At 38.1% G+C, this 18,999-nt stretch overlaps 1 protein-coding gene across 8 annotated transcripts in view; it reads left to right on the top strand.

Moving 5' to 3' along the window:
- The window catches only part of REPS2 (RALBP1 associated Eps domain containing 2), a 199,149-nt gene that overhangs the window by 120,655 nt on the left and 59,495 nt on the right, over positions 1–18,999 (top strand). For all 8 annotated transcript variants that reach the window (XM_081043421.1, XM_081043426.1, XM_081043425.1 and 5 more), the window contains one exon: positions 11,964–12,025. In XM_081043421.1, the coding sequence (XP_080899547.1) occupies positions 11,964–12,025 (62 nt within the window). The remainder of the gene's footprint in view (positions 1–11,963; positions 12,026–18,999) is intronic.

Genomic DNA, 18,999 nt, shown 5'->3' with positions numbered 1-18,999 from the left:
GTCACTGAATGTGGGGTTGGAACAGATGTGCACAGTTGGTTTTCACAAGCTGGTCTGAACTGTTTCCAGCAAACCACTGCTTAGATCCATTATTTCATTGGTAGTTGCAAAATGGTGATACTCTATTTTATTACTTTTACCTTTATTAATTTTGACCATGGTTTATTTCACTATTATTGTTGGACATTCCACTTATGACTGTCATAAAACTTGTGAGTTGAATGCCGTAAAACAATATAATTCTCAATACATCACTAATTCCTCATATGTATTTGAGTTTGTAGAATCATGAAAACTGAAATAGGCTTCAGTAATGATGACCAGGAAAAGTGTCTTACTCATTTAACCAATATTTACTGAGCACTTATGGTGTGCTTGGTACTGTGGAGAATTCTAAGAGAAATATGGATATGGCCCTGCATTCTGCCAGTTTACAGTTACATGTGAGCAGGTGCTGAGTCTGGGTGGTTTCTAACTCGAATGAGCTGTGAGTGTGTTTGGTGGGTTGTGCACAAGTCTGTTGAGCTAACCTTTGAAGGTTATGATTTTTGGAATCAAATGCTGTTGATTTTTCTTTGATATCTGCTTTGGTTCACTTAATACCAGTTAGCCTGGGAAGCTAATCTCCAGTCTGGTTTCCTTGCTTCGTTCTTTCCTTCACAGAGCAACAGGATTAATTTTCTTTTTTTCTCTTTTTAATTTAAAGATTTTATTGGGGAAGGGAAACAGGACTTTATTGGGGAACAGTGTGTACTTCCAGGACTTTTTCCAGGTCAAGTTGTTGTCCTTTCAATCTTGGTTGTGGAGGGTGCAGCTCAGCTCCAGGTCCAGTTGCCATTGTTAGTTGCATGGGGCGCAGCCCACCATCCCTTGCGGGAGTTGAGGAATCGAACCAGCAACCTTGTGGTTGAGAGCCCACTGGCCCATGTGGGAATCGAACCGGCAGCCTTCGGAGTTACGAGCATGGAGCTCCAACCGCCTGAGCCACTGGGCTGGCCTAAGATTAATTTTCTTAAGCACAACTATGATGTTACTTCCGTAGTCAGAATCCTTTAGGACCTCCTATGTAAATACCAACTTTCTTTGTCCTGACAACTGGACCTGAATCCATGAGAATATATGAATTCACTAAGGGACATAGTACCATGGCCTGGCATGCCCTGGGAAAAGTATATTTCAGGAGTAAGTGCAGACCCAAACTCTAAAGTCTGCTGACTGGACAAAAAGACTGGAGAGTAGGGGAGATGGAGTCTGTAAACTGTGTCCCTAGGAAATCTTAGAACAGTTTATTGCAGTCTAGGTTTAATCCACATTGCAAAAGGTTGTGGAGTGATTGAGAAACTTTAGTGTGGAGTGGTCATCACAAGCTCATTTTGAAATGCTTAAGACTTAGAAGCTGGTCTGACCGTATGTCACATTTTTAAAATTTATGATGGAAAAGCGACAGCTTCAAGATAATAGACTTTTTTAAAATTAAATTTATTGGGTGGCAATGGTTAGTAAAATTACTAGGGTTGAGGTGTACAATTCTGTGATACATCATCTACATATCACATTGTGTGTTCACCACCCAGAGTCAGTGCTTCCTCCATCGCCATATATTTGATCCCCCTTACCGTCATCTACCACCCCCCACCCCCCTTACCCTCTGTTAACCACTAAACTATTTCTGTGTCTGAGTTTTTGTTTCTTCAGTTGTCTTGTTCCTTTGTTGTTTTCAGTTTTATATTCCACACATAAGTGCAATCATATGGTTCTCGACTTTTTCTGAATAGACTTTTTCCTGGTTGCCTGCCTACCTACCTTCATTCCCTTCAGTGTATATGCGTGTGCGCACACACACACACACACACACACACACGCACGCACGCACACTCACAGCTTGTGTTTTAAACCAACCTCAGGAGTTTAATAGTAAAATTAGGAGAAATGCATTTATATAAATGTAATATGAGAAATGAACCGATTTTCAAAGGTTAAATCTCATGTGTTTCTGTTACTTAACTATGCCTATGTCTCCATCTGGGACCTAGTTAACCCTTATCACTTAGCCCATGGGTCAGGAAGAAAAAGTTATTGGTAAACACTGGCAAATAAAGTCTGGAATCATAGAGTGTCAGTGCTAAAAGAGAACTTAAATGTTAGCTTGGCCAACTCTCACGTGCTACGGGCGAGGAGACTGAGATCCAGAGAATGCAATTGCTTTGTTCTCCGTCAGACTACTTTGATGATGGGGAATCTTTGTTCAAATCTTTGTTGCAGTAGATTTGTTATCAGAGAAAGCAGTCTATATTAATTTAATTTGGGAGGGGCCACACATTATTTTTCTATAGATAATAACACTAATATCTAAAGTTAAAAGATGTAGAATAAATATGGTGCCCTCTATATGTGAGAAACTAATATTGTTTTCCTCTTCTCTTCTATGTGATTTACAAAGTTGGGCAGTTTTCCGTGAGGCTCTTCAGGGAGACAGGAAAGAAAGTTTGCCTTCATAAATACTTGGAGATCTTAGGAATATATCTATTTCTTTTTTAATAATCAAAAAGTTGTTATCAAAAATTTTAAATATGTATAAAAAAAGAAAAGGAATAGTATACCGAACACCTGGTTTTAACAATGATAAACTATGGCCCTTTTTGTTTCATCTATATTCTCCCTCCCATATGATTAATTATACTTTTTTCCACCCTTAGCTTTAAAAAATGATCAAGGTATAATTTGCAGACCATAAAGTTCATCCATTTTAAGCATACAATTCAGTGATTTCTAGTAAACTCACCAAATTGTGCTACTGTCATCATTCAGTTTTAGAACATTTTCAACACCCCAATAATATCCCTTATGCCTTCTTACAGTTAATTCCCATGCCCAGCCAACCACTGATCTACTTTCTGTTTCTATAGAGTTGTCTTTTCTTGACATTTTATATAAATAGACTCACATAGTATGGGACCTTTTGTGTCTGGCCTCCTTTACTTTGTATAATGTTTTTGAGGTTCATCCATGTTGTGGCACGTATCAGTATTTCATTTCTTTTTATTGCTGACTAGCATTCATTGTATGGTTGTACCACGTATCTATCCGTTCTTTAGTTTTATGATGGACATCTTATTTGTTTCTATTTTTTGCCTGTTATGCATAATGCTGCTATGAACATTTGAATACAAGTCTTGGTATAGGCATATTTTAATTTCTTGTAGGCACACAACTAAGAGAATTGCTGGGTCTATGGTAAATTTATGTTTAACTTGATAAGCTGCCAAACTATTTGCTAAAGTGTGTACCATTTTACATTCCTACCAGCAATATGTGAGGATTACTGTTTTTTCACATCTTCACCAACATTGGTTATCTTTTTTATTATGGCCATCACAGTAGGTGTGAAGTGGTATTTCGTTGTGGTTTTGATTTGCATTTTCCTGGTGTCTAATGATGCTGAATATCTTTGCTTGTGTTTATTAGTGATTCCTATAGCTTCTTTGGTGAACTGTCTGCTCAAATTATTTGCCCAGTTTTTTAATTAGGTGTTTGTCTTCTTATTGTTGAGTTGTGTATCCTGGAGTTCTTTGTTATCTTCTGCATACAAGTCCTTTATCAGATATGTGATTTGCAAATATTTTTTCCCAGTCGGTGCCTTGTCATTTTATTTTCTTAATGGTGTCTTTCGAAGCACCGAAGCTTTGAGTTTTGATGACGTGCAATTTCAGTTCTTCCCTGTTTTGATTGTGCTTTTGGTATCAGATCTAAGAAATCTTTGCCTAACCCAAGGTCTTGAAGATTTTCTCCTGTTTTCTTCTAAAAGTGATATAATTTTAGCTCTTACATTCATGTCTCTAATCCATTTTGGTTTAATTCTCGCGTATAGTGTGAGGTAAGGGTCCAAGTTCATCTCTTTGTATGTGGATATACAGTTGTCTCAGCACTACTTGTTGCAAAAGACTCTCCTTTCCCTATTGAATTGCCTTGACACCTTTGTTGAAACACTTGACTGTGAACATAAGGGTTTATTTCTGGACTTCACTCTGTTCCATTGATCTATATGTCGTTATGCCTGTACTGCAGTGAATTTTACATTAGGGGAGAAGATGCAGTCTTGTGAAGAGGTGATCACGTGAATCAGAAGGCTAAATATTTGCTACAGTGGCACAGTTTTAGATAGTGTTTAGCACCTTGTTTATCTGACTTAGTGGTGTATAGCATAGTTAGAAGCATTTTTTCAGTTCCTTAAAATTGCAGTACTTTCTTGCTTTGCAGCCTTCTGACGTATTTATTTTCTGGATATAGACTAAGCCCCTGTCCAGCTGCGTATCCCCATCTCAGTGCCCTTTTCTGCTCTTTACCACTACCTCTCCTGTAGACTCAAAATGTGATACAGATTGCTGCATGAAAGTAGCCTCGTGACCTTGGTGACATCATTTTCCTTTTCCAGGCCTCAATTTTCACACCTTTAAAGTGAAAGAACTGAATGTGATCTTATTACTTTTCTAAACTCAGTCATTAACATTTTCCCTGTTGAACATTTCCAAGGCATGTGTAAGTTCATCTCTTTTAACCTGTGGAAAAAAAATTGTTTAACAGAGAATTGAATGAGCTTGTATCTGGGGGGATAAGTGGGGCATCATTAGGGGATCGAGGCAGGTTTTGTTGGAAAGGTAGTCTTGGCAAACATTTTATCATGTATATAGGTGTATATGACATAGGAAGCTATCACAGTGTGTAACTGGGTAATCAGGGGAATAGGCATAGGCTTGCACATGCTTTTGTGATTAGAAAGGAGAGAAAGAAAGAACGATTTCTATTACAAAGAAATAGCCATTTTTATGAACTTGCCAAGAAGAGGAATGGTCCTTCCTGATGAAATCCTTGAAGCTTTGCATATGGCTAACTCTCTACTTGATTGATACTTAAAAGTGTAGGTCCCACTGGCAGGCTCCTTTCAACATTTTCCATCCTATAAGTGTTTTTTTCTTTGGCATTTGAATGCTTTTATTTTCTTCATAAAATATTCCGAGTTGGGGGGATGGGAGCCCTTTTCCACAGCTGAAGTTATTCCAAGTTTCACTCTCCTGAAGAATCGGCTTTCTGTTCCTTGAAGCTTTCAGTTGCCACATCTGCTGCTTTATTTCCACTCAGTAAGTTGGAACATGTTTTCATTTAGTCATTGATTTGGGGCTTTGTAAAAATCTGAAGGAAATTAGTTAAATAGACAGTAATATCTATGAATAATACTTTGCCTGGAAATTTCTAAGCATAATGAAGTAAGAGGATACAAAATCTTAAGAGGTTAGAGTTTTGGATGAAGATACCAAAAAGCTGAGATTTAGTGAATTAGTGTCAGAAAACGCACATCTTTCAACAGATTTAATAAACACTGGAAATTATTACTGCCTTTTCTGAATTTAGGATTAAATGGCAGTTTCTTTCATGAACTTTTTAATCCATTTTTTAGGATTTGGGTATTTATTATTTTTCTATGATTACACTTTTAAAACTTTTTGATTTGACAAAGCCTTGCTGATAATCTGGTGTTCAACCTTATTAACTGTAAGTCTTCAGAGATAAACCTGCCATTGCTTCACGAGTGTGTTAGCTTTTAATGTCCGCTGAAAAAGTGTTCTCCCCTCTTCTTTGCTTCTCTTCCCTTCTGGGAAAGCACTGTTGTTATTAACAGGTGCATTGTCATCTTGTGCATGTATATACTAGGTTATTAAGCCAAAGTATTTTTTCAATTTCACTTTGCATGAAGGTATACTTTTTCTTTCAGTTTTTTTTTTTTTTATTGGGGAATGTGGGGAACAGTGTGTTTTTCCAGGGCCATCAGCTCCAAGTCAAGTCATTGTCCTTCAATTTAGTTGTGGAGGATGCAGCTCAGCTCCAAGTCCAGTCGCCATTTTCAGTCTCGTTCCAGGGCCTCAGCCCACCATCCCATGCGGGAATTAAACTGGCAACCTTGTTATTAAGAGCTCGTGCTCTATCCAACTGAGCCATCTGGCCGCCCCTACTTTTTCTTTTTTTTAAAAATGGATTAGAACATGCTGGATACAATATTTAAGTCTAATTTAAGGTCATGAATGGACTAAAAATATTGTAAGAGGAGATTTTGCTTTACTAAATTCAATTTCAAGTATTTGATCACTGTGTGAGTACTTACTAAACACAAAGCAGTATGTTTAGGTGCTATGGGAGACAAAAATAATGAATCAGACATAAAATTGGTAGAATGAAGCTAGATTAATATCTCCTACCATTAAAGGAAATGAAAACGGAATCATGAACACATGGAAGAGATTTTTCAGCAGCATCCAAATGAGGAATGATACATGAGCTAATGGTATTTCTTTTTGTTTTGGAAAGAGTGGCAGCTAAGGGAAGACCTGAGGCTTTGGGAGCACTCTCGACTGCCTGCCTCCCTCCAGAAGCCATGTGTATGAGTAGGCAAATCTTGAGATTTCTTACTGATACTCCAAGTCTGGAGTGAAGTGAAGTGAGTAGGTACTTTTAGTTTTCCCTTCTCTTGACTGGGAGTCAGTGGACGTGAAGTCTGGAAAGATAGGGAAGAAGCTGGAAAAGTGAATCATCCCAGCTGATATCCTGACATGCTGAAAGGGAAGGTCCAGGGCTCCATGCTGAACTGAGGGGACAAACTGAAGTCTGACAAGTTCCTCCAAGGCCATTGATATACCTCAAGACTTTGGAGAATACACTCTTGCTACAGGATTTTTTATGTTGATTATTTTGGTATTTCCTTCATATTAATAACATATTTGTATAACCTCTTGTTGACATTTCAGTTTTAGTCATCATCTACTATCTTCTCTTTCATAGTAACTTTTCCCTCTTCCAACCTCCCAGTATAGTTATATTGTAATTTTGCTTAATTAATATTTAGTGTTTATATTATAATTATGGCTATGTAAACCATATGATAAATTATTTACTTGTATTACTTGCACAGGTTTTTGGTTGCCTTGGAGTGAATAATCAACTTGTTTCTTTTTCTATTGTACTTGCCCCCACATAAACTGTAGACTCCTTCAATTTTCCAATGTTGTTATGAAATTCTGGCATATCCGGTATTAGTTTCATCTTTTTGAAGAAATCTGAAGTGATAGTCTTTCTATGTGTGTTATATAGTTTTTTTTTATCATGGCATCTCCCTATACTGTCGTCAAAGAATTCCCTCTCTCTTTTTCCTATGTTGGATCTCCTTTATCCTATGCGTATATCATCAGTGCGCTTGTATTGCTCTTTTTGGTTTACTATTGTTTTGGTGGAGAACATCCTTGAGTAGCTTTCTTGGAAAAGGTACATAGACTTCAATTTAAGACGCTGAATGTCTAAAAACATGTTTAATTGACCTACCATGCAGGCTGCTAGTTTGGGTATGCAATCATCAGTTGGAAATAAGTTTTCAGAATTTTGATAGCATTGCTCCAATGAATTCTAGCTTCCAATGGTATGTTAAGAAGTGTAAAACCATTTGGACTCCTGATCATTTGTACCGTGTTTCCCCAAAAATAAGACCTAACCAGAAAATAAGCTGTAGCATGATTTTTCAGGATGTTCATAATATAAAATAAGCCCTAATGCGTCTTTTGGAGCAAAAATTAATATAAGACTCAGTCTTACTTTCGGGGAAATACGGTAGGGCTTATTTTGTACCTTGCCATGGATCTGTTTATTCCCCCATTGTCTTGGATACTCAGTGGGTTTTTTAAATTTAGAAACTCATATTCTTCATTTCTGGGAAGTTTTCTTGAACTATTTAATCGATTTCTACCTAGCCCATGAAGTATTTCAACAGATAAAGTTCCAAGGAATATGCTTTCAGAGTCAGAGGTTACCATACACTCTAGGAAATGGAACACGGTAAGAGAAAGCCAACAGAAGCCAACAGAAGCCACAAAACAGTAGAAAATTCAAAGCTCTCAGATTATGTTATTATCAGACACAGACTGTTACATAAATATGTTTAATATGTTGGAAGAAAAGAGATGAAGAAAATAAGTGAGTAGTCAAGAAATTATAAAAATGAAAAAGCCATTTTGAAAAAAAGACCAAATAGAACATCTAGAGATGAAAAATTTAGTAATTGAAATAAATGCAAAGACTGGATTAACAGGACATTAAGTACAATTGAAGAGGGAGTTGGGTAATTGGACAATAGATCTTAGAAAATTATCCAGAATGCAGCACAGTTAAACAAATAGCTCCCAAAGGAGAGTTGAGAGGAAATGGTGGGAAGATAATATTTTAAGAATCCCTGGGAATTTCTCAAAGTTAATAGACTGCCACTTGGTTCTGAAGTTCTAGTGAAGCTCAGCACGTTATGCAAGAAAAAGAGGATGAAGAAATACACATGCAGACACAGGGTAAAGTTTGGTACTGCAAAGCACCAAAACTAGAGAAGATCTTAAAAGCAACCAGAGAGAAGACAGACTACCTACTAAAAAACAGTAATTCTGAAACCTATGTAACTTTACTAACCATTGTCACCCCAAGAAACTTTTTAAAAAAAAACAGTGATTCTGTTGATATCTGATTTCTCAATAGCAATAATGGAAGCCAGAAGAACAGTGAAATCTTATTTTCAATGTGCTGGGAGAAAATCGCTGTCAGTCTAGAATTCTATACCCAATGAAATCATCTTTCAAGAATGAGGGCAAAATAAAGGCTTTCCAGTCATGTAAACTGACTAAGCTTGCTGCTAATAGACTCTCAATGAAGGAAATTCTAAAGAATGAACTTCAAACAGAAGGTAAAGAAATTGTAAATGGAAATTAGGAAAAATTTAAAAAGTGAATGATATCACATATTAGAACCTGTGAGATTCTATTAAAGAGATACTTGGAAGAAAATTTATACCCTAAATACTTATGTTAGAAAAGAAGAAAAACTAGAAATTAGTGAGCTAAGCAACCAATTTAAGCTAGAAAAAAAACAATAGGATAAGCCCAAAGAAAGTAAATGGGAGGAGATGACAGACATTAATGAAACAGAAAGAAAGCATACAATATAGAAGCTCAAAAATGTTCGAAGTTGTTTTTTTTTTTTTGAAAAGTAATAAAGCTGACAAATGTCAGGTGAGATTAATGAAGAAAAACTAGAGTGATGACACAAATAGTATTAGAAATGGAAAAAGAAAATCACATATGCAGAGATTAAGTTGATAAAGGGGATATGAGCACCTTTATGGCATTAAATGTGAACATTTAGACAAAATGAATAAATGCATAGAAAAATATCAAAACTGATTTAAGAATTAGAAACTTTGAATAATCCTGTGACAATTAAGCTAAATGATTAGAAATTTTCTTTCAAAGAAAACTCCAGGCCCAGATGGTTCTGCCTTCAAGCTTTACTTGACATTCAGCAACAATCAGAGATTTCCAATTTTACACAACCTGTTCGAGAGTATAGACAGGGGAGCATTCTCCAGCTGAATCAAGCGTAACGGAGGACCAGATGAGAAAGGAAACTCACTTGTCAGTCTTATGAATGTAGTTGCCAAAATCCTAAACAAACTATTGCTAACTAAATCTAGCAGATATAAAAACTTGACCAAGTTGGGATTATCCTAGGTCTGCAAAGGTGTTTTAATATTAAAAAAATTCATAATGTAATTTATCATATTAACAAATTATAAGGAAAAAATCATACCATTGTCTCGATGGAAATGCAGCTTTGGTTAAAAAATTCAATAAATTATGATAAAAAAATCTAAAAACTAGATGGGAATTTTCATAATCTTTTAAAGAGTATATAAAACAAACGTACAGCAAATACCATACTTAATAGTGATATAGTGAAAACCTTACCTTTAAGATCAAGAGAAGATAAGAATGCCCTTATCACCATTATAATTCAACTTTACATTAGGTGTTCTAGCCAGGTAAGAGCAAAAACAAAAAAATAGAGGCACCGAAATGAGGAAACAAAACTGCTATTAATATTTGAAGGTTATATAATTTTATGCAAAAGTATATTCAGAAACACCCTTACATCATGTTTTACAAAAATAGGACATTTGTTTGCTTTTCAAAGTTAAGTAAGAGTGAAAATGAAATTATGCATAGACATGAATCTGGATGTAGGTCCTGTTTCTAGTAACTCTCAGGGCAGTAAGCAGGGACAGTCACATGTTTGTTTCCTGTCTCTCAGGGGTCACTGTCTTTTGTTGCCTAATTTCCTACTGTCTTGAAAACTTGTTTTATATGTTTTGTTGTAGGGTCTTAAACTGTTGTTTTATATAAAAAAAACACCGTATGTTTGTTTTTGCCTATTTCAAATGGGAGGGTAGATCTGGTCTCTGTTATTCCATCTTGGCTGGAAGCAGAAGTCAGTTTAATTACATGGCTTACTTCTTAGTCGCCTTTTGTTAATAAAGGGTTATTTTAACAAACACTTTATTCTAGTGCAAGGCTTTTCCCTTGAAAGCATGAATAGATTTTGTTTTTTGTTTGTGTTTTCATTTTGTTTTCAAAGTAACTGGTAGTTTAAAGGCCCAGTCCTTAAGGACCTATAGAGCAGGGGCCTGAGATGGTTCCTGAGGCTTTTGTCATTCTCTGCTGCTACGTGCTTTGTTGTCGAAGACTGTTCAAGGTCTCACCACCTCTGGAGTTTTGACCCAGTGATGTATTTCATAAATTTTAATGAAAGACAGATTGAGAGAAATCATTGATGGGTCCACATGGTTGTACCATATCCGTGCATTGGCTCAGAATGAAAAATCTCTATGAAATTACCTTTGTGGAAAGCCCCGAACTCCATCTTCTAACTTGTCTGATCTAGCTAGGTCAAATCAAAAGTGATTTGCAGAAACTTCTATGTTCTTGGCACGTTGCTATGATTTATTTTTGAGGCAGAGAAGATTGTCTAAATATTAGCACACATATTACAGATTTGCAAAAAAAAAACACACAAAAAATAGTTGTATATATGTATAGTTATATAGGGCATGGTGTGCTTTTATAAGAAATTTATTAAGAATGTGGTTTAACTTGCCAGTGTGTGATAATAAACTTATTTCTTTGTGATTATAGCTTTGTTTATAATTCAATAGCAGATGTTTATTTTCCTAAGTTACAGTTCAGACATTCTTGGCTTAACTAAATTTTCTCTGTATCTCACAAAATTAAAAAAAAATTAGACTTGAAACTTTCTTTCAAAAGATCTTTCAAATGGGGCCAGATTATTTTAGAAACAGATTTACTCATCCATGAAAATAAGTATCAGGGAGAGAAAAGGAAATGGAGATCTTGGAAGAATCCTTAACTATCATTTTAGTCCTTCACTTCCAGCCTCTCCTGCACCTCTCAGAACCACTCACTTGGCAGTAGAGCTGCCTGGTTGGGACCCTTGCTCTCTTCGCTTCTCCAGCCTGCTTGCTGAGTTAATGAGCAGTGTAATGGTCGAGAGCTGGGGAGAAATAGAGAAGCCACAGGACCTAGATTATTTTAAACTGAAAAATTAACAGCAGAATAATGAGGAATTGACTGCCTTTCCTGTGCTGGGTTCCAGTCTTTTCATCAGAGGGTGTCTTTTCCTTACCGTTTTACACTGTCTTTTTAAAAATAATATTTAAAAGTATTATTTTTCAATGATAGTTGACATTCAATATTATTTTATATTAGTTTCAGGTGTACAGCATAGTGGTTAAACATGTATATAATTTACAAAGTGATCCCTTTGATTAGGAAATATAGTCAATAAGGTTGTAATACTATGGATGGTGCCGTTTTACATTGTCTTAATCACAATAGCCTATCCTTGGATTTTGGGTAGGACGAAAATGAAAACGGGATTAGAAAAAGCATGTACTCCCTTGTTTTTTTATTAAGCCTTCAGATAGATTTTAAAAACTTAAACGTATTAAATGCTACTGCTATCCTAGTTAACAAATGGAAGGGTATTTTCTTTTGTTTTCGGTGGGCCTTAATAGTCTGTGTTTTTATTTTCAGCTACTAAGTCCGGATTGTTACCACTGCCACCAGCGCTCCCTCCGAGACCTTGTCCATCACAGGTAGGAGACAGATGTTGATTTCTGTAAACCGTTGGGTAGTAGGGAAGTTGTCCTTCCACTGTGCTTCCTTTGTGAAGACGGATCACCACAGAACTGGCTGGTCAGGTTCCCAAGAGAGCATCTGGCTGAAGAGAGCAGGGAGTGCTTAAATTTCTTCTTATCCAGCCAGCCCCTCTCGTCTTCAAACCTCATATGGAAAAGGGAAAGTTTCCTCAATAAGCAACTAAGCAAATGTGTCCTAGTTCACTCTTGGCTGTACAGGGTTGCATGTGGTTTTCATCCAGAGAAAGGAGTAGAAGGGGCTCCTCTCCATTTGGGGTGGGGGACATGGTTTTCCTGTATAGCATGTGCAGTCTGGGTGCCTATATTTTCATCAGTGTTTTAGGAGCTGGTTTATTCTGCGTAAACTAAAAATGTCATCAACCTGGGGTTAGTGCTGTGGTTTGGGCCCACGACACTTTCTTTAGGAGGGTATTTTCCCTGGGAACAGTAAGGTGTAAGAGCGGAAGTTGGGAGAGTGTGTCACCAAACTCTGTCTCCCCTGTGAATTTATTCTGCGTTATTTACATGTGCTACTCTAGCCTTATTTGTCAACAGTCTTTGTAGAGCTGAAAATGAGAAGCAAGCAGCAAATCTGCGGAGTGTGATTAAGGGTGCTACAGACCCTGCCTTTCATTAACTGCTGCTGAAGAAACTTTTTAATCTTTAAAAGTCCTCTCTGACTTTTGGTAGAAAATGTTGGGCAGTTTCTCTATAAACAGTCCCAGTTTCTACCTCATTGCTCTGGGTGGTTCAGAGCATACCTTTTCATATGGCGCATCTCAGCACTTGCTGAGTCACTGAAACCACTTTTGACATTTGCTTGTCCTTCTTTTAGAGAATTAGATGGTCTTTAGCATCCACTCAAACTTGAGATGCAAATAACATAAGGTCCTGGCTTCCTGCTTCAGTTTGATGGGTGAAAGCCCTGTTCTTCCCGCCCACATATAAACCAGTGAGAACTCCCTTTCTAATACTTCAGCATTACCTTTAGGAGATTATTGGTTAATCAGTCAACAAGTATTTATTGAGTCCCTGCTGTGTATCTGATGCCAAGCTTTAGTTCTATCCTAAGCCTTTCTCTGGTCATTATTTCTGCTCATTTAATTATTGGCTGTTTATTGAACATCCACAATAGACCAGGAATTGTGCTAAGTGCTTTCAGGGCATTATCTAATCTCCACAAAAACCCTATGAAGTAGGTGCTAATATAATCCTTTTCTTACAGATGAGGAAATTGAAGCATACAGGGGTTAAGCCAGTCACCCAAGGTGACATAGCAAGTAAATAGTAGAGCCCGCTCCCAAACCGAGGTCCATGTCTAAGGGTCCCTCCCCTCCGCGTTACTGGAGTCAGAGTGTCTGGGTGTACAGGAAGACAGTGATCCATGGCTCTGGCAATTGAGGCTTTTACCAAGTCCCCTACGGAGGACCTAGATGAGAGGAGGCTCTGGATTTGCACCAACAGCAAACCTGGACTTTGTCACAACAAAATTAGTGGGCATTCTGCCAACTGCTGCTTTCAAAGTGGGGCTTGGGAGCCACCTGGATGAATGAGTGGAAGACCTGCCTGAAAGGGCTTTTGTGGCCAACCTCCTTATCTTCCCCCTGCTGTGCAAGTGCCAACAGTTCTTTCCTGGTTGGGAAATGCTGCGATCAGCAGTCCTAATCTGAGCTGCTTCAGGTGGGCTTCCTGCCTGCTTTGGGGCTTGGGGATCTGACAGGGCACTGGGAATTCTCAAGTCACTGTTAACAAATGAGACTGCTGCTTTGTCTGCTAGGCTTCCCATCACAATGTGAACAGGGAGCCTCAGCTGCCCGACTCTGGAGATCTCAGACTACAGAGACAGGTGTGTAAGAAATGCAGGCAGAAAGCCCCCGTGCCACTCCCCCCGCCCCCTTTCGTCCCCTGTAAGTAGGACACACACATTCAAAAGAGGAAGTCCTGGGTAATACACACATGCTTGTCTGGGGTCTTGGTGCAGTGCCCGATTCTGAATGCTGGCCCCAGGACAAACTCACCTGGCCACCTGTATTGGGCACCTGGGTACCTTGTCTTCTCCACACTACTTGTGATGAAACAGCCTTCTGGAAGATATCACTAGGGCTCTGTGTGGAGACACATCTGCAGGCTGCTGCCTCTGTACCCGCTTTGGGAGACTCCCAGGGCATATGAGCCCAGGAAAGGCTTTGAAGTTCCACAGTAAAGAAACCTGGTCAATTTTGTTAAAGCTGGCAATTTCCTAGCTTGTGTGACCATTCATCTCTTTATTTATAAAATACCTATTAATATCCGGAGGGCTTAGTGGTTAGGAAACATTATTATACACCAGACTTAAGGTATTGGTAAGAACGTTTCCAAACCTCTTTCATCTGTCACCTCATCTTTATATTATGTGCTTAAAGTTAAATTTTTATATCTTATGCCAATAGTTTTTTTCTAGAAGAGTTGAAAATGAAAAATAAAATTTACTGCACATTAGCTTGGGATTTCAAATTGTCATGTATTCAGTTTGTTTTGTTTTCTTCCTTGTTTGTCTATTCCTTCTTGCTTACTCTCATAGGGTCATTTTAACCATTTTAACACGCTAAATTCTTCTACTCTATTAATTTTTTTGAATGTTCCTTGCTATATATGGACAATAATCCTGACTTTGGAAAAAAAATTTATATGTATGTATGTATATATACACACACACACTTAACTACAGAGACTTCTTTGATGGGGTTTAAACTGTAGTACCTAAGGGAGAAACCAGGAAGCCTGATGATATAATTTAAATCAGTATATTTATCAGTAGCTCTGAGAAGAGATTAAAATAAAATGTTTTTGGATTTCTTGGATTTACATTTTTCGTGTTATTTAACTTGATAAATGGGAAGACTAGATTGTAACAAACAAGAAAATGTTTTATTTCCTAGAAAGGGACACTATTTTAAAAACTGTGTGGCCCATCAGTGTTATACTTCCAGATATTAAGTATATAAAAGAGTTTGTATGTTTGCAGCTATGGGCATAAAGGTATATATAGATCATTTCTACGTACATCCAAAGCATCTCTCTACTGTTATCAAGTGAGAGAGATGAAGTATAGGTTTTCAGCAGAAAATGCAGTTTAGCTGGCACTGCTATGAAATGCACATCTGGGTTACGTTATACAAATGGGGCCCTAGCGTTAGGAAAAGGAATCAATTCAAAGAACCAGATCTTTTTATTTTTTATACTGTAGGTAAGATCAAGAAGGACCAAGAGAATATATAAGGAATCAAGTGGTTTGTGCCCCATGTTTCCCCGTGGACAGACTAGAGACCAGGGCAGGGTGTTTTGGCTCAGCTCAGGAGAGATGACACATTGTTTTGTTTTAAAGACTGATTCATAGCATATATGACTAAACAGTAATTATAGTTAACTTGTTTCATAAGGTCCTAGGGAGCAGTGTTAAAATGAGAGTTAGTTAAACTTATTAGCTCACTGTTTGTGTGCGTATGAACGGAGTCAAATGCCATCTACAGAGTTGGTGCTTGTCCTGTAGGTCAGTTCTCTGCTGAGGGCCTATTTGGTACTTGAGCAGCTGGATCCCTTTAATAGTGTTGATCTCATGGCAAATTTCTTGTGGCAATTGTGATACAGGCACAGCTTCAGTGTAATTGTCTTTAATAAAGAAAAGGTTTTTCGATACAAAGGATAATCTTTTCAATATTATGTTAGCACCACATTCAATGAATTGAGGCTCCCGGTAGACTAATGTACTCAGAATTTTCCTATTTATACTACTAATTTCTCATCTTATAATGGCAGGTGTGCCTTGCTAGCAGTGTAACGAGTACTACAATAGCACTATAAGATGAAGCACTGTGGAGGAAGCATTTTATCAATACTTTTAAGCTTAGAGAGACCCAGAGGGCTTCATGGAAGGGCGGAGGTGACCAATGAAATGAGTTTTCAAGAAACGAGAACTTTTTAGATGGCTAAGGTGTTCACAGCTTTACTGTAGAGAAAAAGCAAGTGCAAAGAAACCTCCTCTGCAAGGAGGTTTGAGGAACTGCCCCAAATTTGGAAAGCTACGAAGTCTTAGGTCGAGAGATTTAATGTTTGGAGGTGGCAGTGTAGAGCAAGTGGCCTGTTCGCTCAAGTCCCAGTGGTGCTTGGGATGTAGGAGAGAAAGGGCCTCCTGACAGGGAGTTCTGTCTGGGGAGCGGCCCCTGAGGGGAGAGCGCAGGGTGTCACTTAGCCCTTGTGTGCACTGGAATCATCTGGGGGAGCTAAACCTACTGAGGCCTTGGTCCCACCCCCAGAGATTTTGGTGTGGGGTGAGGCTCGGGCATGGGGAGTTTTAAGAAGCTGCCCAGGTGATTCTGAAGTGCAGCCAGGATTGAGAAGCACTGAATCAAGGCAAGAAGAAGGATTGTTCGGTGAAGAAGTTGAGAATGTGGGGATTTGTTGATGCTGTGCCATGAGTTCTTAAAGGGAACAGTGGAAGGCTTTCTTGAGTTGGGGAGAGTGGAACTCACGAGGTTAGGTTAGGAGATGTACATAGACCCAGCCCATGGGGACGAGAACCCAGATTATAATGGATGGCATGGGAGTCAGGCTTCTTGAAATGACTGATATCAGCAGGATCAGAGGGCACGATGGAAAGGTCATGCTGGAAGGACTGGTCACTGTGCCTTAGGTCCTGTGGGTACTGTTATGAAGGACTAGCCATGAACATATACAGCTAATTTGTCATCTGACTTTGTCATCTGGCTACACAGAATCAGGTCCCTAAGGCAATACGGAACCCCATGGAATATGCGGGGCATGCTGCTCTATTTCAAAGCCAGATTTCTTAGATACAATTTTTTATAAAATGCTGCCTTTGTTTCATTTAGAAGGAAACACTGAGGTTCACTTAAACTCAAATGGCCATCTGTAGGTCCTAAACTTCTTCTGAAATATTTGACACTCTGTGCTTTAAAAAAAATGTACCCAGTCCTTGTAAATTAATGTCCTATCACTTCAAGTATTCTTTCCATGGTTAATATACAGTTGATGATACAAAATAGTAAATTTTCCTGGGAGAAATTAAAAGTTTTAGACCTCTCTTATTTTTGGCATTACTAGTGATTATGTAAGCCTCTTATCAGGGTTACCTAATATATTTTTTAAGATATAAATTTGATTAAAGTATATACATGCTGAATCCATTTTAGCCATATACTAAATCCATTTTTAAGGGAGTAAAATGAAGTATTATCTCATTGGAACTTTCAAATATCTGTAAGAAAACAGGAAGAAACATTCTTTAAGTATAAACAATATAGAAATGTCACTGCTTCTAAAATTTCATGGCCTTTTTCTTTATCAAATTAAAACTCTGTGGGCATACATCAAATACCATGAGATCTTTTGCTATAATATATTCAGATGACCTCATGTAATGTACATCAGTCACTGAATTAACTTTAATACATTGGCTGTGTTGGTAAAGTGTATTTGTGAGCTTTCTAAAGTATATACAACATCCTAATTTTCACTCATTAACATACAAATTTAGTATATATCAAGAGGTGTTTTTCTATGTATTTATGTATTAGAAACTCAGTAATTATTCTGAGGAGAATTTACAAACACACATTACCTAAGATGCCATCTTCATTTTCTTCCAAAGTGTTACTCTGTTCTGTCCTACAGAACATGCTGTAGATTAGCTGAAAATCACAGTGTGTTAATGAATATTGCAGTGATTAAGGGAGGAAGATCTAGGCCCAGGATTTATCCTCATCTGTGATGATGAAAGAACATACTGAAAACTGTACAACACTGGGTGAGTGTGTCTATCTGTGGTCTTACTCTTAGCCCTACTACTGTGTAGCTCTATTGCTTTGTGGGAAGTAAGCAAATTAGTCTCCCAGACCTACTGCCTCTTCTATAAAATGAGAAAATTAGACTACGTGGATCCTTCTAGTGCTTAAGGCCTCTGATTATGTATTGTTTTCCCCTGTCCAAGAAAGTTTTTGTTGCAAATATAGATGAAACACTGTAAAACACAATTGGGGGCTTAGACTAATTTCTCCCTGCTCTCCTCTACTAAGTACAACTAAAAACCCTGGACATAATATAACAGAAGGAGGACTTTGAAAGATGTAAAGAGGAAAGCAGACTAGCTAGGATCTTAGGACTTGAGGAATGGCATGGCTGTGAGTTCCCTGAGTTTTTTTAAGTCTCCAATGTATCCTGGACTGGGCACTAGATAAGCCTGCAACCTGGAACCACCAATGGATACAGACAAAAAAAAAAAAGTTCCAAGAAAAGTCTACTGTCTGGCCAGAGGACTGGGAAAGGAGCAGCCAAGCTGGATATAAACCTGTTTGACGATATTGTCCCTACCCCAGCCACACACTACAGATGCCCTTCCCTCTGGTGTCAACAGAGACCGATTGGGGAGTCTGATCTCTTGTCCCTCACCTGGTGGCAACAGACAGCCTAGGGTGGTGCTTTCCTACCTAGCAGAAATGGCTTCAGCAGAGACCAAAGGAGGAGATTGTCTCTTAACCCGAGCCTGATGGCAGCAGGTGGCCCGGGAGGCACTTTACAGGCCCCACAGACAGTGTCACTGGAGACTGCGGCGTTCCCAGATAAGCAAGAGCTCAAGGACTCTGTCACTAGTAGATCTTCCCTATCGGCGATGTTAAAGGGAGTCTTCCAGGCTAAAATGAAAGGGTCCTGGACAGTAGTACCTCAAAGCCACGAAGAAATGAAAAATGGTGACGGTAGCTACACTGCTACCCTGTTTCCCCGAAAATAAGACCTAGTTGGACAGTCAGCTGTAATGAGTCTTTTGGAGCAAAAATTAATATAAGACCCAGTCATATATTGTATTAATATATTAAATTATATTATATTATATTATATTATATTATACCCAGTCTTATAGAAAAATAAGACTGGGTCTT

This window comes from Rhinolophus hipposideros (assembly GCF_964194185.1).
Source record: "Rhinolophus hipposideros genome assembly, chromosome: X".
Lineage (NCBI taxonomy): Eukaryota > Metazoa > Chordata > Mammalia > Chiroptera > Rhinolophidae > Rhinolophus > Rhinolophus hipposideros.
This window is presented reverse-complemented; position numbering and strand designations above follow the sequence as displayed.